This window comes from Schistocerca gregaria, chromosome 7 (assembly GCF_023897955.1).
Source record: "Schistocerca gregaria isolate iqSchGreg1 chromosome 7, iqSchGreg1.2, whole genome shotgun sequence".
Classification (NCBI taxonomy): domain Eukaryota; kingdom Metazoa; phylum Arthropoda; class Insecta; order Orthoptera; family Acrididae; genus Schistocerca; species Schistocerca gregaria.
In genome coordinates this window covers 283,717,244-283,737,605 of record NC_064926.1, presented here as the reverse complement: position 1 = coordinate 283,737,605, position 20,362 = coordinate 283,717,244, and the positions used below count along the sequence as shown (strand labels likewise).

General features: G+C 44.5%; 1 protein-coding gene across 2 annotated transcripts in view; it reads right to left on the bottom strand.

Moving 5' to 3' along the window:
* LOC126282113 (uncharacterized) overlaps positions 1–20,362 on the bottom strand; it is a 388,870-nt gene that overhangs the window by 60,746 nt on the left and 307,762 nt on the right. For both annotated transcript variants that reach the window (XM_049981576.1, XM_049981577.1), the window contains exon 7: positions 740–1,552. In XM_049981576.1, the coding sequence (XP_049837533.1) occupies positions 740–1,552 (813 nt within the window). The remainder of the gene's footprint in view (positions 1–739; positions 1,553–20,362) is intronic.

Here is a 20,362-nt window from a genome sequence, read left to right as displayed (position 1 = left end):
AGTATTTGTTTGGAGTGTAGCCATGTATGGAAGTGAAACATGGACGATAACTAGTTTGGAGAAGAAGAGAATAGAAGCTTTCGAAATGTGGTGCTACAGAAGACTACTGAAGATAAGGTTGATAGATCACGTAACTAATGAGGAGGTATTGAATAGGATTGGGGAGAAGAGAAGTTTGTGGCACAACTTGACTAGAAGAAGGGATCGGTTGGTAGGACATGTTTTGAGGCATCAATGGATAACAAACTTAGCGTTGGAGGGCAGCGTGGAGGGTAAAAATCGTAGAGGGAGACCGAGAGATGAGTACACTAAGCAGATTCAGAAGGTTGTAGGTTGCAGTAGGTATTGGGAGATGAAGCAGTTTGCACAGGATAGAGTAGCATGGAGAGCTGCATCAAACCAGTCTCAGGACTGAAGACAACAACATCCAGGAGAAACGGTATGACGAAGAACGGCTTAGCCACAGTCTATTGGTTGCTTCCAGAATGAAAGTTTCACTTTTTAGCATAATGAACACTGTACTGAAACTTCACGAGAGACTAAGGCAGTGTGCTTGATTGGAATTCAGACCTCGATTCTCGAATTGTACAGCTCACGCTCACGGTCCCAATCACAATCAGAACATTTCCCCTGTTCACTTTTATCGGATCCGTGAAAGAATCCACAATCTTCCGCTGGTATTGGTGCTTGTGATCGACAGGCAGACTAGAGAACGTGAAATTCTATTTACGAATCTTACCTTAAGCGACGTCTTTGTGGCAAAGAACTTGCCACACTCTTCACACATGTGATTTGTCCTCGCTTTGGCGTGTGTTGGTGCAGTAGGACACTCCTCACGTTTTTGCGGTGGCTGCGGCGGCTTCCGTGACTGGTGGTGCGGCGTGGGTTCCGGTTGTGTTGATAATTGTTGAGGATCTGAGCGAGCTGGCTGTAGAGGTAGGCCAGGCTGACTTGGTGGTGGTGGTGATGATTGTGTTAGAGGTGGTGGTGGACGTGGTTGAGATGGTGGGAGTGATGGTGATGCAGGAAGAGGACGAGGAGGAATAGGAATAGGAGGAGGACCTCGCTGATGTAGCGGCAGTGACGTTGTGGGACCTTGTTTAGCTGCTGCTGCTGCTGCTCCTTGTGGTTGTGGTGGTGGAGGATCTAGCTGGGCTCGTGATGGCACTGGTGGAACTGAATGAGTTGTTAGTGGTGGTGGATTTGCCTGATGTGGCGGCGGCAGCTGCTCGTACAAAGCTACAGCGTGTGCTGGTGGATGCGACAGTGCAGACATCTGCTGGGGTGACTGATTCAGAAGCTGATGCTCAGCAGGCGGACACGAAGCCTGGTGATGGTGAGGCGTCGGGAACTGTAGCTGTTTGTGGGGGTCCCAACTGACATCACTGCTGGCAGGAGTTGCGACGTCGTTGGGATCTAACAGCTTCTTCTCAAGGACCGGAAGAAGTGCCGAGGCGCCGCTGCCAGCAGCCAGTAACATCTTCAACCGCGGACTGTCGGCAACATTTGGCAGCGCAGTTGGTCGGACGTTCTGTTCGGCGGGTTGGTCGTGCTGAAGCATCAGTTTGTCCACGGTTAGCCCAACAACCTGACTACGTCTTTTTGCTGCGAATTAAAAATAACTAGTATTTTATCTTTATCTTTTTAGTAGTTAAAATGTTCTGCAGTTCTTAATATACTTGGACAGTAAGGTGCAGTTAATAATACAATGCTAGTATGCATTTACGTTCTAGAAATAATCGTTATATTATCGGATTTTTCAGATGGTCTCTTCTGTGTGTGTGTGTGTGTGTGTGTGTGTGTGTGTGTGTGTGTGTGTGTGTGTGTGCGTGCGTACGTGTGCGTGTGCGTGTGCGTGTTTAGATTCCAACATGGTTATAATTACACAAGATGTATGGGAGGCAGAATGCGAAATCTTAGTAGCTAGGATACAAGTGTGCATGTTCCCCATATTCTCAAAATCCCCCTTTTTTTTTAACATACAGTGGTTCTTTTGCCTTAGTGAAGTGCAAGTGTAAAGTGGCGAGTGTTATTGTTTAGTGATTGTTATGAGTGAATGCAACTATTAGTGGTGTGTTTGTCTAATCGTGAAACTGGTGCCAGCATTCTTCTCAAATACCACAGATGGCTCAAGAACTTGATGTGCCTAACTGACGAATGGATCATAGTAATAGTTTCGAAGCCACCTTCTTCAAGGGGTGACACGTCATTTCTCTACAGCTTGTGATCAGCAATTGTATTCTTTTGCACTTTCCGGCCAAGTACTCTCGTTCGGAGTCGAACCTGCTACCTCTGGTTCAAATAGCACGAGACTAGCGTGCTTTCGCAACATCGGCTACAAAGGACATTGCAAATATCTCAGCGATCTCATCGACACGTCACTCTCAGTTTTTTCAAGTGGGTCGTTAGCTGCGGTAAAGTGTGGTATCTGTTGTATAGAAAGTTTGGCTCAAATGCCTCCCTTCGCGGTCGTTAAGCAAATGGGAGCTCAGTCATTGCATTATACCTGCTGAGGACTCAAAAATTCCTCTGAACACAAAACGATCGCGAACTAAGGCATATGAGTCGAACTGTCTATACAGCAGATATGACACCTTATCTCAGGTAGTATCCCATTTGGTGAGAAAACTTCGAGACATGTGTCAATGAGATTGCTGTTGTACGTGCGACTTAGTAGCTTAATACCAAAGGATCTTTTAGTAATAAAATAACAGCAGCTGTACATGAAAAAATATATTAAAAAATTTCCTCTACTGTGACACATTTATAGTGATACCAATCGATTTCAGAGTTCATTTTCATAGAACTGAGACGTCATAAACTCTTGAGCTGCAGTTTACAAAAAAGTTCTGAATATCCGTGACATGCCTGTAGTCTAGTGATGATAATGGTCAAATCATCGAGTAGAAGATGAATTTTCTTTTGTTGGGAAATCTTTCGTGCCACTTGTGAACTGGTCATTTTAAATAGGACAACGGCATTCTTTTGCGCCCAGATATGTATTTTAATTTCATCGAATGATCCACGTGGCCCACAGTATTTTTGTATTTCAATATTCATGAGGACGTAGAAGCCTAGGGGCAAAATGTACGTGCGCGGTCTTCAAAAACTACTATAACCCATACCACGGCAGCGCATGTGGTCCAAAGAGGGAAAGAAGTTTCTAGGTAGGTATCCAAATATCTGTTGGTAATGAACTATAGGTAACGGACATTTCGTAATGTTCTCCTCTGACGTGACTATCGAGTGATGTTCTACAATGCTAAAGAAATCGGACTCGTATTCGGGTGCCGGCCGCCGTGGACGAGAGGTTCTAGGCGCTTCAGTCCGGAACCGCGCTGCTGCTACGGCTGCAGGTTCGAATCCTACATTGGACATGGATATGTGTGATGTCCTTAGGTTAGTTAGGTTGTAAGAGGTCAATGATTAAGGAATTTGTTGCTAGCGCACTCGAGCAGATGTAATTTCGATGGATTGCTCACGCGCTGCCTGCGATATGTAAGCTATAAGATAATCTCAGACCCGAGAGCAGTGTTGTATGCAGTAGGAACTGTGTGGCAGTAGAAGTAAGTAGTTGCTAGCAGTCGCGTGTATGAAGATGGCTGGGCCGCTCGTGGGGATCGATGGCGGAGCCTGAGCGATATAATATGAGGTAAAAGCAGCCTCGCGCGTATGTAGTATTGTTATATCAAGTGCCATGTAAATGTTTAAAAAATGTCTTAATAATAATAATCTTTTTTATAAAAATTAACTTTTGACAATCATTCATCTCAGTTTAAAGAATTTACTAATTTCTCCAATCCAAGGTCATCCCGATTATTGTAAAGAAAAAATCAGTTGTTTTCTTTTATACATGACAAATCTATCGGCCAGCATTGCACTGGGCTGTGCCGGAAAAAATTATTATAAGAGCAGACATATATGCGTTATCCGGCGACTTCATTGAGGTATGAATTTTCAATTTATTCAGTGTGATCTATTAGGGCCATGACATAGCACTGCTGACGTCCAAAATTTACCAGTTTAAATTCACAGTCAGTTATTGAAAGGTTATCTATGAGCCACATTTTTTATTGGGAGATTAGTCACATTTTATTGTTCCAAGGTTAGGGAATTTATCTGTGGAGAGGTTACTGTAAATGTAAATGCTATAAATATATTACTTATTTATCTGTGGGAGGTTAAGCTGAATGTGAATTATAGAATTACATGTTTTACTGTTGGGAAGTTAATATACTTATATTTATTACTGTTGGGAGGTTATTATATAATTTATCTGTTGGGAGGTTACAAGGTTTAAGTAGTTCTAAGTTCTAGGGGACTGATGACCTCAGATGTTAAGTCCCCTAGTACTTAGAGCCATTTGAACCATTTTTCCCTCCAGCACTACGTCAGTTTTATGACGAAACTGCAAGCAGGATTATGAACACCAGTGCACCATACATTAGCTCTGCATTAAGTCACCTGTGCAGAGTATATTTCAAGTGTGGTCCCTTTGTCGGGAGGACGCGGTTCCCAGTGTAGTCGTTGTCGCACTGTCGAAACAGAGCGATTTACCTGACGTCCAAACGAGCATTAACTTTCGGGCCAGGGGTGTAAGTATTTCCAAAATGGATAATTCTGTAAACTGTACGTGTGCCGTTGTAGTTAGAGTATAATGTGCATGGCAAACTGAATCTACATGAAACCTACGCCGAGGCAGCTGCGGTGCACCATAGGCTGTAGATGACCGCTGTGAACGACTGCGGAGACGTGTATGGTGAACAGACGTGGAACTGTTGAGGAACTGATGAGCCAGATGAGCCAATGGGCTACCAACAGTGTCTCGTCAGTGATCATTCAGTGAACGGTGGTGCATATGGTCCTCTGCAGCAGGTGCCTGGTTCATGCACCCACGGTCACTGCTGTTCATTGGCGGCGAAAGCTGAAATTTGCACATCAATACCGCAGCTGGACTTCTACTGAGTGCCGGCAGGTGGCTTTTTCGGATGAATCACGTTTTATGTTCTGTAGGTGTGAATCGTCTGAAAGCGAACACCCTACAATTATCGGAAGGGTCCAGGCCGAGGGAGGAAGCATTATGCCGTGCGGAATTTTTTCACGAATTTCCCTGAGTGATCATCTCATTTTGCAAGGCATAATGGATCAACACAAGTAAGCATTGTAAGTAGGCTGTTTAGGTTTTTATGTTGATAACGCCACGTAGCGCTCTATATGAAAATCACTGACTGTGCTGTGTGAAGGCTGTGGTTGATTTGCATGGTTGAAGTGTATGCTATTGTAGTGTTGGGCAGTTGGCTGTTAACAGCGTGTAGCGTTGCGCATTTGCAGGTGAGCCGTGAGCATTGTTGGATTTGGGGAGAGAGAGCAGCCAGCAGTGGTGGATGTGTGGATGTGGGGAGCATGGGGGCTATGTAAGTAGGCTGTTTAGGTTTTTATGTTGGTAGCGCCATGTAGCGCTCTATATGAAAATCACTGACTGTGCTGTGTGAAGGCTGTCGTTGGTTTGCATGGTTGAAGTATATGCTATTGTAGTGTTGGGCAGTTGGCTGTCAACAGCGCGTAGCGTTGCGCAGTTGGAGGTGAGCCGCGAGCAGTAGTGGATGTGGGGAAAGAGAACAGCCAGCAGTGGTGGATGTGTGGAGAGAGATGGCGGAATTTTGAGAGCGGACGATCAGGACGTGTGTCCATCAGAGACAGTAAATTTATAATATTGGATATCATGGACTGATATATATATATATATATGATGACTTTCGAACACTATTAAGGTAAATACATTGTTTGTTCTCTATCAAAATCTTTCATTTGCTAAGTATGCCTATCAGTAGTTAGTCCCTTCAGTAGTTTGAATCTTTTATTTAGCTGGCAGTATTGGCGCTCGCTGTATTGCAGTGGGTTGAGTAAGGAAGATTCATGAAAGGTATAGATTATTGTTAGTCAGGGCCAGTCTTTTGTAGGGATTTTTGAAAGTCAGATTGCGTTGCGCTAAAAATATTGTGTGTCAGTTTACTGTTGATCAGAATAGGCAAAGGGCGAAATGTCTGAGTACGTTCAGTTCTGCTCAACTGTTTGAAAACCAAATAATGTAAGAGGTTTATCAGCACAGTAATTCATTTTTTTCTCTAAAGGGACGTTTCAGCATCTACGCTTGGGGATCATGTACACCCCTTCATACAGTTGTTGCTCCTCGGCACGATGGCATGTGCCAGGATGACAGTGCAAAGTGTCACACATCACGCAGTGTTCGTGCGTAGTTGGAAGAGCAGAAGAGCACAGGATGAGTTGACCACACTCCCCAGGCCACTGAACTCCCCGGATTTAAACCCAATCGAGAATCTGTGTGACCACCTCAATCGGGCTGATCGCGCCGTGGATAGTTAGCCGAGAATCCTAGAGCAGCTGGCCGAGACAATGGAGTCAGCATGGCTCCACAACTTTGTCGGTACATTACAGGAATGTACTGACTCCCCCCTGCATGCCTTGCAGCGGTCTGTTCCCCAAAATTTGGTTACTCAGGCATTTGACACGTGGTCGTATTGCCTGGGAAGTGTATAAAGTGGTTTCAGTAATGAGTATTTCAGTCCATGTCTTTGTATTTATAACTCTTTATTCACCTGATCAGAAGTTCCTCCTGCCACCGAAATTCACTGAGTCCCACTACATCTAACTTCAACCCAATCATTTCTCTTTTTAAATGTTCTAATCTACCCCTTCCCGATAAAGGAATCTAACATTCCACGATCCGATCCGTAGAATGTCAGTTTTGTTTCTCCTCATGGCGACATCGACCTGAGTAGACGCCGCCCAGAGATCCGAATGGGAGATTATTTTACCTCCGGAATATTTTACACAAGAGGAGGCTATCATCATTTAACCATACAGTGGAGCTACATGCCCTCGGGAATAATTAAGGCTGTAGTTTCCCTTTGGTTTTAGCCATTCGCCGCATCAGCACAGCAAGGCTGTTTTGTACACTGTTACTTATAAGCCGTCTTGATTGCGAAAATGTTTATTCACATGAACTGTTTCGGTTCCTCTAGAACCATCTTCAGATCTGCAATTTCGGCTACAGGAGTAAGCCGTCCACACTCAGCAACCTTCACATTCTGCGTCACATGAAACCGATATTGCTGATCTGAAGATGGCTCTAGAGGAACCGAAGCCGGTCATGTGAATAAACATTTTTGCAATCAAGACGGATTATAAGTAACAGTGTATAAAAAGTGATTGCGGCGTCCGTGCAGACATTATGTGTGTTTTTGCAAAGGCTGTTTTGGTTGGTATTACAAGATTAGATTAGTCAATAGCCAGGCTGTTGCCTTTGCACCTACTGAAAAGGCTGCTGACACTCTTAAGGAACCCACGTTTGCCTGGCCTCTCAGCAGATACCCTTCCATTGTGGTTGATCCTATGGTACGGCCATCTGTATAGTTGAGGCAGGCAAGCCATCCCATTGACATCAAGGTGCATGGATCATGGCGGGGGTAAAATGTGCGAAATATATCGTGGAAGACAGATTAACAGACACATACACACACACACACAGATAGATAGAGATAGAGAGATAGAGAGAGAGAGAGAGAGAGAGAGAGAGAGAGAGAGATGTGTAATTATACTTGCAGTGATGGAAGGTGATCAGCAATCGGTGGTGGCCAGTGATCAATAGTGCTCAGTGATCAATGGTGGTCACTGATCAATGAGAGTAAGAGATCAATGATTCTCAATGATCAATGATCCTCAGTGATCAATAGGTGTTAAGCTATAAGCATTTAGGGTTAACCTTTTAGCATTTATCGATTAGCGTCAAGCGTTTATCATTTAGTATTTAGCGTTTACTATTAAGCATTTACTGATAAACATCTACCATATACCATTAACCTTTTAGTATCTTCAGTTTGATGTTTCATGTTTATTAGAGGAGGCATGGGGTATTAAACACGTAATTGGTTTATTTCCATCTACTTGGATTTCCTAATACTGTGCTGGAAAGAGGAGACGTGCGGGCGTTATATTGCACACAATTGGTCTGTACGTAAATAATATAACGTGACACCATTTTTATGATTATTTAATGAATATCTTTGATTTTCATGGGCATAATTAGACTTTTAAGTTGAATATCTTTGAGTTTCAAGGAAATAACGCATATCTTTAACTTTTAATGAAATATGGTGACTTTTTATATGAGGTTAATGTAATATTTACTACATATCTAGTTTCATTTTCTAATAATTTGCTCTGATTGGTTGGAAAACAGGATAGGTAGCACAAAATCGGTCTGTTTCCGTCACCTTGGGTTTTTGATATGATACTGTGTTATATGATTCGTTGCGGTAAAAAAGGAGGAGGTTTATGAACCACACAGTTGGTTTGTACGTAAATAATGTAATTTGACACCATTTTAATATTATGCTCTTAAGTTGGAGGGCTATTTCAGTCAGGAAATGGGGGGATGAAGAAGTCTAGAGAAACAACTAAAATTAATATTTTAACTGATTCAACTATGGGTTTGCGGTAAAACATTGTATGTTGTAGTAACTAAACGAAACACTTTTGTAGCCCTTTTTCACAAACACTATTACTGCGCAACACATGTTTCGGGTTATAAGCCCTATTTTCTAGAATATAACTTATCCTAAAGATGAGAAGCTAGCAAAGATAAACGTGTCAACTTTTTAATTTATCGTTTCTTGACATAGCTATATATAGATCTACAAAATTCATTTGAACAGTATTTACAGTAACTATGACTAAACATACATTGGAGTAGAACTATGCATAGGAATAGGGATTTTTGTTACTATCTACTCATGAATGATGATACCAAGGTTCTTCTCTTATGTAGAATTCCTAACATTGTCTTGAGGATAACTGTGTTTGCTCATTCAATAATAAATGTGGCGACTGAACGAGCGATCTCAGTTCTGTTATTGACCTCTTCCGGGCATTTTATAAGCTCTACATAAGGAAAGAACCTTTATGGCTTCATTCGTGAGTAGATAATGACAAAATTTCCCATTCCTGCGCATGTTCCCTACTCTAATGTGTGTTCAGTCATAGTTTTTGTAAATGCTGTCCAAATGAGTTTAGTAGAACCATATCTAACTGCGTCAAAATTATGAACAGAGATAAATTTTACAGTTTAAGTCAAGAAGTGATAAATTAAGAATTGAAATGTTTATCTTTGCTCGGTTCCCATCTTTGGGATCAGTTGTGTTGTAGAAAATGGGTTTACAACTCGCTATCTAGGCCGTACACCAATAATAAAGTTTGTGAAACCAGGCTAAAAAGTGTTTGGTTTGGTTAATATGAGTAGCTAAAATTAACATCGGGCTGGCCGGACCAAAATTCGAGTGCCGCTGATACCACCTCATTAGGCAACTCACGTATGGGTCAAATGCAAATTTCGAGTCATCATCCAGGCTAACGTGTTGTCCATACCTCTATTCAGCCGCTCGAATTCCATACATCAGTAGCTGTTTTAATACTCATCGCGAAGATAGTTATTTCGGCCAACGAAACGCATCTCATTAACAGTGCGTGATAATATGCCATATTACTCGTCTTAAAATGCAATCCAGTTACAGGTGACCATTATTTGGGAGCAACGTTTTCGTCACTGTCGTTGCTATGCATTTGGATAATTGTTTCTATCGTGTTGTCAGACGCGTAATTGGTAGGTGTTTAATCGCTGAGCTCCAGTAATACTGTCTACCAAAACAACCATGGCTAGCACTGGCCAGGAAGTTCTGGATTAGGACTGGACAGCGCTTTCACTGCAGATCCAAAATGGCGGCCATGGCGGATGGATATTAGTCCCGTGAAATAGCGGCCAATTACGTTCGGAATAGTAGGAGGCGGCGACCAAGCTTGTGAAACAAGAATTTATTGACCTCGTTTAAACATACGGCTGACGGTCTCTTCATTTTCCTTGACAAACATTTGTGTGCGAACTGAAGTCGGCTAATTACTCACAAGTTTCGCTGCATTGTATGCGGAATGCGTTTCTTTGTGAAAGACGTATTTTGAAATTTACCTGTAATTTTTAACAAGAAGTAGTAACCAGGCAAAGCAGTTCAGGACAAAATCATTGTTTACATTGTTTTACTGACAAATGACAATGCATTCCGAATTATCTATGCTTAGTAGACCTTTATTATTCTTTCATTGTTTTATGTTGTATAGTTCAGGAGACTTGATCGTTGTATCTGCTAGTGTAATGTTAATTCCAAGTTTGTGTTCTGTATCGACTGTTAAAGTTCGAATTCACTATGATCGAGTATACTGGGCGCTCCGTTATCACAACAAGTGCATGAACTTATCTGATCAAATGTATCCGGATACATGTTAGTTGACACTGATATGGGACGTGGCCATCCATCGCATTTTTGATGGGCTTAAGTCTGCTGAGGACACTTTCAATGAGGTGCCTAAAGCGCTCTGGAGGAACGGCAGCCCATTAGTGATGTCGGACGCTAGGGTCTGGAGCAAGGTCGACGTTCTAACTCGCCCCAAATCTGTCCCATTGGATTCAGATCGGGACTGTGTGTAGACCAGTCCATTTTAGCGATGTTATTATCCACAAATCATTGCCTCACAGATGCCGCTTTATGAAAGCGTGCTTTGTTATGCAGACATAACGAATCATTGTCTCCGGACAGTTCCTCAATGCCATTAAATGTGTGCCGTAAAATACCCCTCATCATTTAGTGTTTTCTTATCCGCAAGAGATCTACGCCCAAACCACTAAAAAAACCTCCTAGCGTAACACCACCTCCACCGTTCTTCACTGTTGACGGAGGCATTCGCCAAACCCAGACGATTCAATTGTATCGTGGCAACATAGAGCGTGGTTCACCCTGCACATCTTTCTTTCTAGTCATTTACTGTCCAGTGGCGTCCCACTTTACATCTCCAGCGTCGCTTAGCTTAGTGCTGACTACAGAAATGTGTGACATATGAAGAGCTGCTCGGGCAATGTATCCCATTCTTCCGGGCTCCATGTGCACCGTCATTGGTCTGTTGGCAGCACTTTAGAAGTCACTAATTTCATGCGATTTTTTACAACCACAGCTCGTACAGCTGTAGTATGTTTTAAATGCCCATGGCGTATCTGTTTCTCTAGTGTCATTCAAAGACTTTTCACGCCCGAAGCCACTGAACTCTCCTGAGCTATATATTCTGCTCCCACTGCTTCTCTACTGACAACACAATACTCTCGCTCCTTTTATACTGGCAAGTCTCCTCTCGTGATATTTCGTGGTCAATCCTACGTTACATAGGGCTGTCCGAATACTTTTGATCAGACAGTGCACACGTAACAAGACCGTTTCACACCGTAGGCAAGGTGCTCCTCTCTGTGTTGATTTTCCCTTTGAACAGAACGAGCTAAAATGAATTCCCTCAATCCTCGGTTTATAACCATTCTTTCCATCATCTGAAGCAATGCTGCAAAACCACAAGACGTCAGCCGGGTGAAATTCCAAAACTACATAGCATCTTCCAGGTACAATTCCCGTTAACAGCGTATACCCGAATGTAGATTCATTATGTGATCAAAAGTATCCGAACACCCACAAAAACACACCTTTTTCATATCAGTTGTATTGTGCTGCCATCTACTGGCAGGTACTCAATATCAGCGAACTCAATAGTCATTAGACATCGTGAGAGAGCAGAATGGGGTACTCCGCGCAACTCACGGACTTCAAACATGGTCAGGTGATTGGGTGTCACTTGTGTCGTACGTCTGTACGCGAGTTTTCCACACTCCTAAACATCTCTAGGTCCACTGTTTCTGATGTGATTGTGAAGTAGAAACGTGAAGGGACACGTACAGTACAAAAGCGTACAGGCCGACCTCGTATGTTGACAGACAGAGATCGCCGACAGTTGAAGAGGGTCATAATGCGTAGTAGGCGGACATCTAGCCAGACTATCACACAGGAATTCCAAATTGGGTCAGGATCCACTGCAAGTACTAAGACAGTTAGGCGGGATGTGAGAAAACTTGGATTTCAAGGTCGAGCGGCTGCTCATAAGCGACACTTCACGCCAGTAAATGCCAAACGACGCCTCGCTTGGTGTAAGGAACGTAAACATTTGACGATTGAACAGCGAAAAAACATTGTGTGGAGTGACGAATCACGGTACACAATGAAGCGATCCCATGCCAGGGTGTGGGTATGGCGAACGTCCGATGAACGTCACCTGCCAGCGTGTATAGTGCAAACAGAGGCAGTGGTGTTACGGGGCGGTCGTGTTTTTCATGGAGGATGCTTGCACCCCTTGTTGTTTTGCGTGCCACTATCACAGAACAGGCCTACATTGATTTTTAAGTACATTCTTGCTTTCCACTGTTGAAGAGCAATTCGGGGATGGCGATTGCATCTTTCAACAAGAACGAGCACCTTTTTATAATGCAAGGCCTGTGGCGGAGTGGTTGCACGACAATAACATCCCTGTAATGGACTGGCCTCCTGACCTGACCTGACCTGACCTGACCTGACTCGAATCCTAAAGAACACCAATGGGATGTTTTGAAATGCTCACTTCGTGCCAGGCATCACCGACCGACGTCGATACCGCTCCTCAGTGCAGCACTCCTTGAAGAATGGGCTGCCATTCCCCAAGAAATCTTGCAGCACCTGATTGAAGGTATGACTGCGAGAGTGGAAGCTGTCATCACGGGTAAAGGTGGGCCAACATCATACTGAATTCCAGCATTACCGATGGAGGGCGCCACGAACTTGTCATTTTCAGCCAGGAGTTCGGATACTTTTGATCACATAGTGTACTTCTATGTAAATCTCTAGCGTCCACCGCCAGCATCTCGTGGTCGCGCGGTAGCGTTCTCGCTTCCCACGCCCGGGTTCCCGGGTTCGATTCCCGGCGGGGTCAGGGATTTTCTCTGCCTCGTGATGGCTGGGTGTTGTGTGATGTCCTTAGGTTAGTTAGTTTTAAGTAGTTCTAGGGGACTGATGACAATAGATGTTAAGTCCCATAGTGCTCAGAGCCATTTGAACGATTTTTTTCTAGCGTACACCAAAGTTACGTTTGTCTCGACGTTTAATTCAAAATTAGTGCCAAGCATGCAGTGATTGTGGACGCATTAATGATTGAAAAGAAATTAGTGTGGACGTTAGAACTATTATCTATTCCTCAAAAATTGATCGTTAGCTTTGAAGTTCTTTTCAAGGTAGATCGCATAATGATCATCAGTGTTTTGTACTTCGCCAGTGACGCGGAGGTTTTCTACTTTTATTTCGCATGTGTACACTATATTCTTATTGCAAAGAGGACGACATGCGTGGAAATATTAAGATGAAGTGTGTTTTTACTAACAATTTTTGGAACGTGTCAGATTTGGAGAATGACAAAAGCCAGACAATACGGCGAACATCAGTGACGTATATCCGCTATAATCAGACAAAACGACACACCAGAAAACATCGCAAATCTGCCATTAAATAGTTAAGAGTCATATCTTTAAATTTTGCACAGTAGATTGTCCACGAAGATATAATCTGACGTCCGTTGTACTTCGAAGTTGACAGTTCACACAAAAATGGCAGAAAAAGAACGCTTGCAAAAAAAATATTTGCAATATGCGCCCCGTTTCCAACCACAATATAAAATTCACTTAAAATATGAAAGAAGACATATCTACGATTCCAGAGAGGTGCAATGCACCGATGCTCGTCCTGTGAACAAGAGGAGCTCTCAGGCAAGGATCAAACTTTAAAGATTATGAAAGAAATAACAGAGTATAGACAATCTCGGGCACTGTCTATTCACTATGTCTCGAGATGGTCTACAGACACATCACGCAACACGTCTACTATTGCGTACTAGCCTTTTGCTAACAGTGCGCCATACCCTCCGTTTCGCTCACCATCTACTAACTTGGATGAGTAACAATAAGTACTATAAACCTAAGTCTTTCCCTTCCTTTATCAGAAAAACATTTTGGGATTTGTAAAACAGCCTTAATATGAACACTTTGTTTGTTCACCTCAAACTAGTTTCGGCGCTAGCTCGCCACCGTCAGGTGACTTTGGTGGCCAGGGGACGTGCGACAATTCATCCCCGTGCTCACAAAAACAGTTCTCAAATATGCAAGCTGTGTGAACAGGGACCCTGTCCTCTTGGAACACAGCAACACCATTGGAGAACAAACATTGTACCATGAAGTGGCCCTGATCAGCTAATATGTTCACATAATCCTTGGCAGTAACGAAATCTTGCAGAGTAACCATGGCGCCCATGGAATTCCACGATATGGTTGCCAAAATCATCACCGAACTCCCGCCATGTTTTCTCTTGGAACGTAAATTCGGACAAAGGTTGGAAACAGCGTGCATCACCCAAATGACTTTTTTTCTATTGCTCCGCAAATCAGATTTTATGGCTTCGGCACCACATGCTCCTGTTACGGGCATTTGTATCACTGACTGGTTTTGAAATTCTAGCTCACTCTGTACTTCCCTGCTTACGGTGCTCACTTCTTGTCTTTCAGTGCTGGCAGTATTTGCGAGTGCGACATTCATTTCTGTAGTGACTTTTGCAGCTGTCGGCCTCTTGCCTTTCGTGACAATCCTCTTCAATGACCGTCTGCCACGATCACGCAACACACACTTCCGTCCGCCTTGTGACTTAGAAGATGACGTTTATCCGTTTTCTCTGTGTGCTGTGTAAATCTTCGGCAGAGTACCTCTTGAAGCACCAAACGCTTTAGCTACCTTGGTTACGGAAGCAACCATCATACAAGTACCACAAACTATCGTCTTTCCAATTCAGTAAGCTCTGACATAATTCTCTCGCAATTCTGCTCTTACCACGACTGATACTTGTAACATATTGAGGACAATTACGCAGGTGTCTTCTGTGGTCAAATACAACAGCTCAGCGTGCAGACTTGGCGACCAGGTGCATATATGTTCAAGCATGTATTTCCATATTTTCGTCCAGTCTCTGTATTTTAGTGGACTCTTGTGATACAACACACTAGTAAATTAGTAGTATGTAACAAGAGTAAAATTTGTTTTATTTTGCGTTAGCAGAAACTATTTAAAAACACTTAAAAATTAACAGGATCTATTACGTAACAATAAGTCTATATTTCATGCATTATACAGTATGTTACCAAGACTGTATATTCCACACGAATGAAGTTAGCTAGGTTAAATTTTAACTTACGCATCGAAAAAGAGAGTGTTTTTGTGCTATATGTAGAACGGGCTTTCAATAAGCAATGCAAGATATTATTTTTTTCTCTATCAATTCAGGTTGAAAAAATGCGAAATTTGTTGTGGTATGTCGTGCAATTATATGAAAGTGTGGTATCTGTTTTTTTCGGACATGTGCGGAAGAACGTACACCGTGCATTCATGTTATGATCGCCTAGATGGGCAATGGATTCAACTTCTTCAGTGCGGATGCTCAAGACCGTCCGACATCCTGCGGGAAACTCATAGTAGCGAGCTTGAAGGAAATGGACAGGGACGGCTGGTAGGTGGCGCTCGGTGGAAATTTGGATCGACAGTGAGGCATGCCGAGTAGAACGCCCATTTGCGATAAGCACTGTGTCGCGGGTGCCGCAGTGGTTAATGCAAGTGCCTAGTAAGCAGGAGATCCCGGGCTCGAATGCCTGTCCGGCACACGTGTTCAGTCGTCGCCGCTGATTCCGCGTAATGTCCCGATGCAGATGACATCAGTAATCCCTTTCCTTTCCTTTATTATCTCCCTCACACTCCTTCAATTTAAACATCGTGAAATACACTCCTGGAAATGGAAAAAAGAACACATTGACACCGGTGTGTCAGATCCACCATACTTGCTCCGGACACTGCGAGAGGGCTGTACAAGCAATGATCACACGCATGGCACAGCGGACACACCAGGAACCGCGGTGTTGGCCGTCGAATGGCGCTAGCTGCGCAGCATTTGTGCACCGCCGCCGTCAGTGTCAGCCAGTTTGCCGTGGCATACGGAGCTCCATCGCAGTCTTTAACACTAGTAGCATGCCGCGACAGCGTGAACGTGAACCGTATGTGCAGTTGACGGACTTTGAGCGAGGGCGTATAGTGGGCATGCGGGAGGCCGGGTGGACGTACCGCCGAATTGCTCAACACGTGGGGCGTGAGGTCTCCACAGTACATCGATGTTGTCGCCAGTGGTCGGCGGAAGGTGCACGTGCCCGTCGACCTGGGACCGGACCGCAGCGACGCACGGATGCACGCCAAGACCGTAGGATCCTACGCAGTGCCGTAGGGGACCGCACCGCCACTTCCCAGCAACTTAGGGACACTGTTGCTCCTGGGGTATCGGCGAGGACCATTCGCAACCGTCTCCATGAAGCTGGGCTACGGTCCCGCACACCGTTAGGCCGTCTTCCGCTCACGCCCCAACATCGTGCAGCCCGCCTCCAGTGGTGTCGCGACAGGCGTGAATGGAGGGACGAATGGAGACGTGTCGTCTTCAGCGATGAGAGTCGCTTCTGTCTTGGTGCCAATGATGGTCGTATGCGTGTTTGGCGCCGTGCAGGTGAGCGCCACAATCAGGACTGCATACGACCGAGGCACACAGGGCCAACACCAGGCATCATGGTGTGGGGAGCGATCTCCTACACTGGCCGTACACCTCTGGTGATCGTCGAGGGGACACTGAATATTGCACGGTACATCCAAATCGTCATCGAACCCATCGTTCTACCATTCCTAGACCGGCAAGGGAACTTGCTGTTCCAACAGGACAATGCACGTCCGCATGTATCCCGTGCCACGCAACGTGCTCTAGAAGGTGTAAGTCAACTACCCTGGCCAGCAAGATCTCCGGATCTGTCCCCCATTGAGCATGTTTGGGACTGGATGAAGCGTCGTCTCACGCGGTCTGCAAGTCTAGCACGAACGCTGGTCCAACTGAGGCGCCAGGTGGAAATGGCATGGCAAGCCGTTCCACAGGACTACATCCAGCATCTCTACGATCGTCTTCATGGGAGAATAGCAGCCTGCATTGCTGCGAAAGGTGGATATACACTGTACTAGTGCCTACATTGTGCATGCTCTGTTGCCTGTGTCTATGTGCCTGTGGTTCTGTCAGTGTGATCATGTGATGTATCTGACCCCAGGAATGTGTCAATAAAGTTTCCCCTTCGTGGGACAATGAATTCACGGTGTTCTTATTTCAATTTCCAGGAGTGTATTTCCGCTTCAACCCCTAAAGTTTCATCAAGTTCCGATAGGTGGCGGCGCTATACGTAGCCTTCAAAATGGCGTCTGTAACGGAGGTGCGTTCCAAGAAGAGAGCTGTCATTGATTTTCTTTTGGATGAAAACTAGAACATCACAGGTATTCATAGGCGGAGATCTGGCAAATTAAGAAAAACACGGGGAGTCGTTGGGTGCAAATCTGTCCGATCTCACGTGTGCCTCATTAATGGAACGTGCAGACATTCTCATTCGAGAATCGGCGGATCACAATCAAAATCCCGCTGCACAGCTGGACGACTTTATTGGTAGTGCTGACACACTCGTCCGCCAGTTGGCGTACTCAAACGTGTGTGCCCGCTGGGTTGTTCCCCGTCTAACAGAAGACCATGAAGGGCAACAAAGGAATTACTTGCCCATTACGTGTTTCATCGTGACAGTTTCCTGTAAAACCTTGTCGCAGGCGACGGAACATGGGTGCATCACATCGAACGATAAACGACAATCCATGCAGTGATGTCACGCTACCTCTTCTCTGAAGAAAAAGTTCAAAGTCGTACTCTCAGGCTATAAAGTCATGGCATCGGTCTTCTGCGTCATTCTGTTTAATTTCCTCCCTCATGGTGCAACGATCAGCTCTGTCGTGTATTGTGTTATCCTCAGTAAATTGAAGAGATGACTTAAGCGTGTTCGTCACCACAAAAATGCAAATGAACTTCTCCTTCTCCAAGACAACGCAAGGCCTCACAAAGAAAACTAACCCGAGAGGAGCTTACAAAACTTCATTGGACTGTCCTTCCTCACTCACCCTACAGCCCGGATCTCGCACCTTTCGACTCCCATTTGTGTGGCGCAATGGAGAATGCACTACACGGGAAGCAGCACGATGATGATGGGGAGGTTACTGCTGCAGCAAGACGTTGGTTCCGACGCCGACCATTTCAGTGGTACCATACAGGCATACAGGCCCTCCCAGTAAGGTGGCCTAAGGCAATCGCATTGAGCGGAGATTATGTTGAAAAACAGCGATTTATAGTCAAAAGAGTGGGGAATAACATGTTGTGTTGGAAACCGGAATAAAACCAACTTGCTTTCAGAAAAATGTGTTGTTTATGGAACGCCCATCGTAAGTTGTCTCTTCAAATTGTTACCGCTGAGCCGGCCAGAGTGGCCACGACCGTTACGGTCGCAGGTTCGAATCCTGACTCGGGCATAGATGTGTGTGATGTCCTTAGGTTAGTTAGGTTTAAGTAGTTCTAAGTTCTAGGGACTGATGACCTCAGAAGTTAAGTCCCATAGTCCTCAGAGCCATTTAAATTTTTTTGTTACTTCTGAGATCTCCTTAGTGCAGCTAGTTCAATCGCTCGATTACAGGAGTCACGTTGTTGGATATGTTGGAGATCTGTCTTTTCCCTTAATTACGAGAGCATGCCAAAAATTTCATTTTTCAACAGGGCGGAGCACCATCGAACTGGTACTTGCGGAAGAGTATCTCTCAACGGCGAGCGGCCTCAGAGATGCGTTCTACAGTAAGGGGTGAACGGATTTCGCGTTGGACAACTGACCGCCAACACTGCCCGATCCCACTGTATGTGACTTTTCTTTTTTGTTTTTGTTTTTGAAAGACTTCGTCTATGAACGTCGCCTTCCAGAATCTTTCGAAGAACTACGATGCTGTATGCAGTCATTCCGGGCATACGTTAAATGGAGGAGGAGGAGGGTGGGGGGGGGGGGAAGAAAGGAAGAGAACTATTGTCGTCAGCTGCATTGGGACTTTATGCGGAATCTGCTGCGGCGCGTGTAAATATGTGTCAAACTGGGATACGAACCTGGGATCTAGTCCTTACTAGGCAGCTGCTTTAACCACTGGGCCACCCGGACACAGTATTTATCGCAGTTGCGTGGACTGTCTTGGTAAGTTTTTCTGCCGACCGAAATTCCCACTCAGCGCCACCTAGCCTCAGTCCCCGTCGATGCCCTCCATGCTCGACGTAAATTGTGCGTCCGCGCTGAAGGTGGTGGATTCTTTGCCCATTTAGGCGAATCAATTATGTCAATGCGTGGTGTCTGCTCTGTCATACTTGTCCGAAAGAACTGACACCTTGCATTCGTATAACTCCGGACGCGCTAACAAAAGCGTTGGGCAAGTTTGACAATCGTATGGCTGAATATCATCCGTCCTCTGTCACTGGGTGTGTGGGGGGTCGGTGGGAGGGGAGTAGGCGGAAGAGCGGTATACTCAACAGCTGTGAAAGGGAAATGGAAAGTTGGATTCTTAACGTAATTTTAAAAAGTACAGTAAAGTTGTATGTGGATCCATGCAAGAGATGTGACCTTCATCAGGTTGGGTTCCATTGGAACCGTCGTGCGCAGCGACTGTGAGGTAATTCAAACAGGTAGGAAGTCAGCAGTCGATTCAATCTTTACTTTACAGCACACCTACATTTCAGCTACAGCATAGATATCAGCAATGTGTATAAACTGAGTCGTATAGATAAAAAGGCTTGGCAATGCGGGTGTTTTTGCAGGCCTTAGCATGTACGAAGCTTAATTGAAGTTCTAAAGTTGAAATTAAGCTGTGTACATGGCTATGTACATTCTAAGGTGGTGTAATAACATGCGCATTTACAAGCCTGTTAAGTCTAGCCAATACATAATAGCTATATTGTAGCTGAAATCTACATATCTATACTAATAATAAAACTGTCAAACCGCTGTATATGTCTGTCTATCTGTCTGTTTGAACACATGACTCACCAAAACCACTAGACGAATTTTCATGGGATTTTCACAAGTAACTTGAGCGTAGCTTGGAGCAACGTATGGGCGTTATTTAATCAAAATCGTATCGCAAAAGACAAGATATCGTGATTTAAAGTTTTATCTAAAACCGTAGCGTCTCTCTGCTTGTCTGTTTCAAAATGCTAATCTCCAGAACTCCTGGACAAATTTTCATGTGATTTTGACAAGAAACGTGCTCTTAGCTTGGGGTAATATGTGGGCTTCATCTCATCAAAATTGGATCACGAGAGAAGATACCGTAATTTAAACACACGTGGCCACGAAACACGACGTCAGAATTGTGGTCGGAAATAGATCCTGCCTGGGAGGACTCCTAGGCGTTTTCACCGCTTGTGAATCAAAATCGCATCC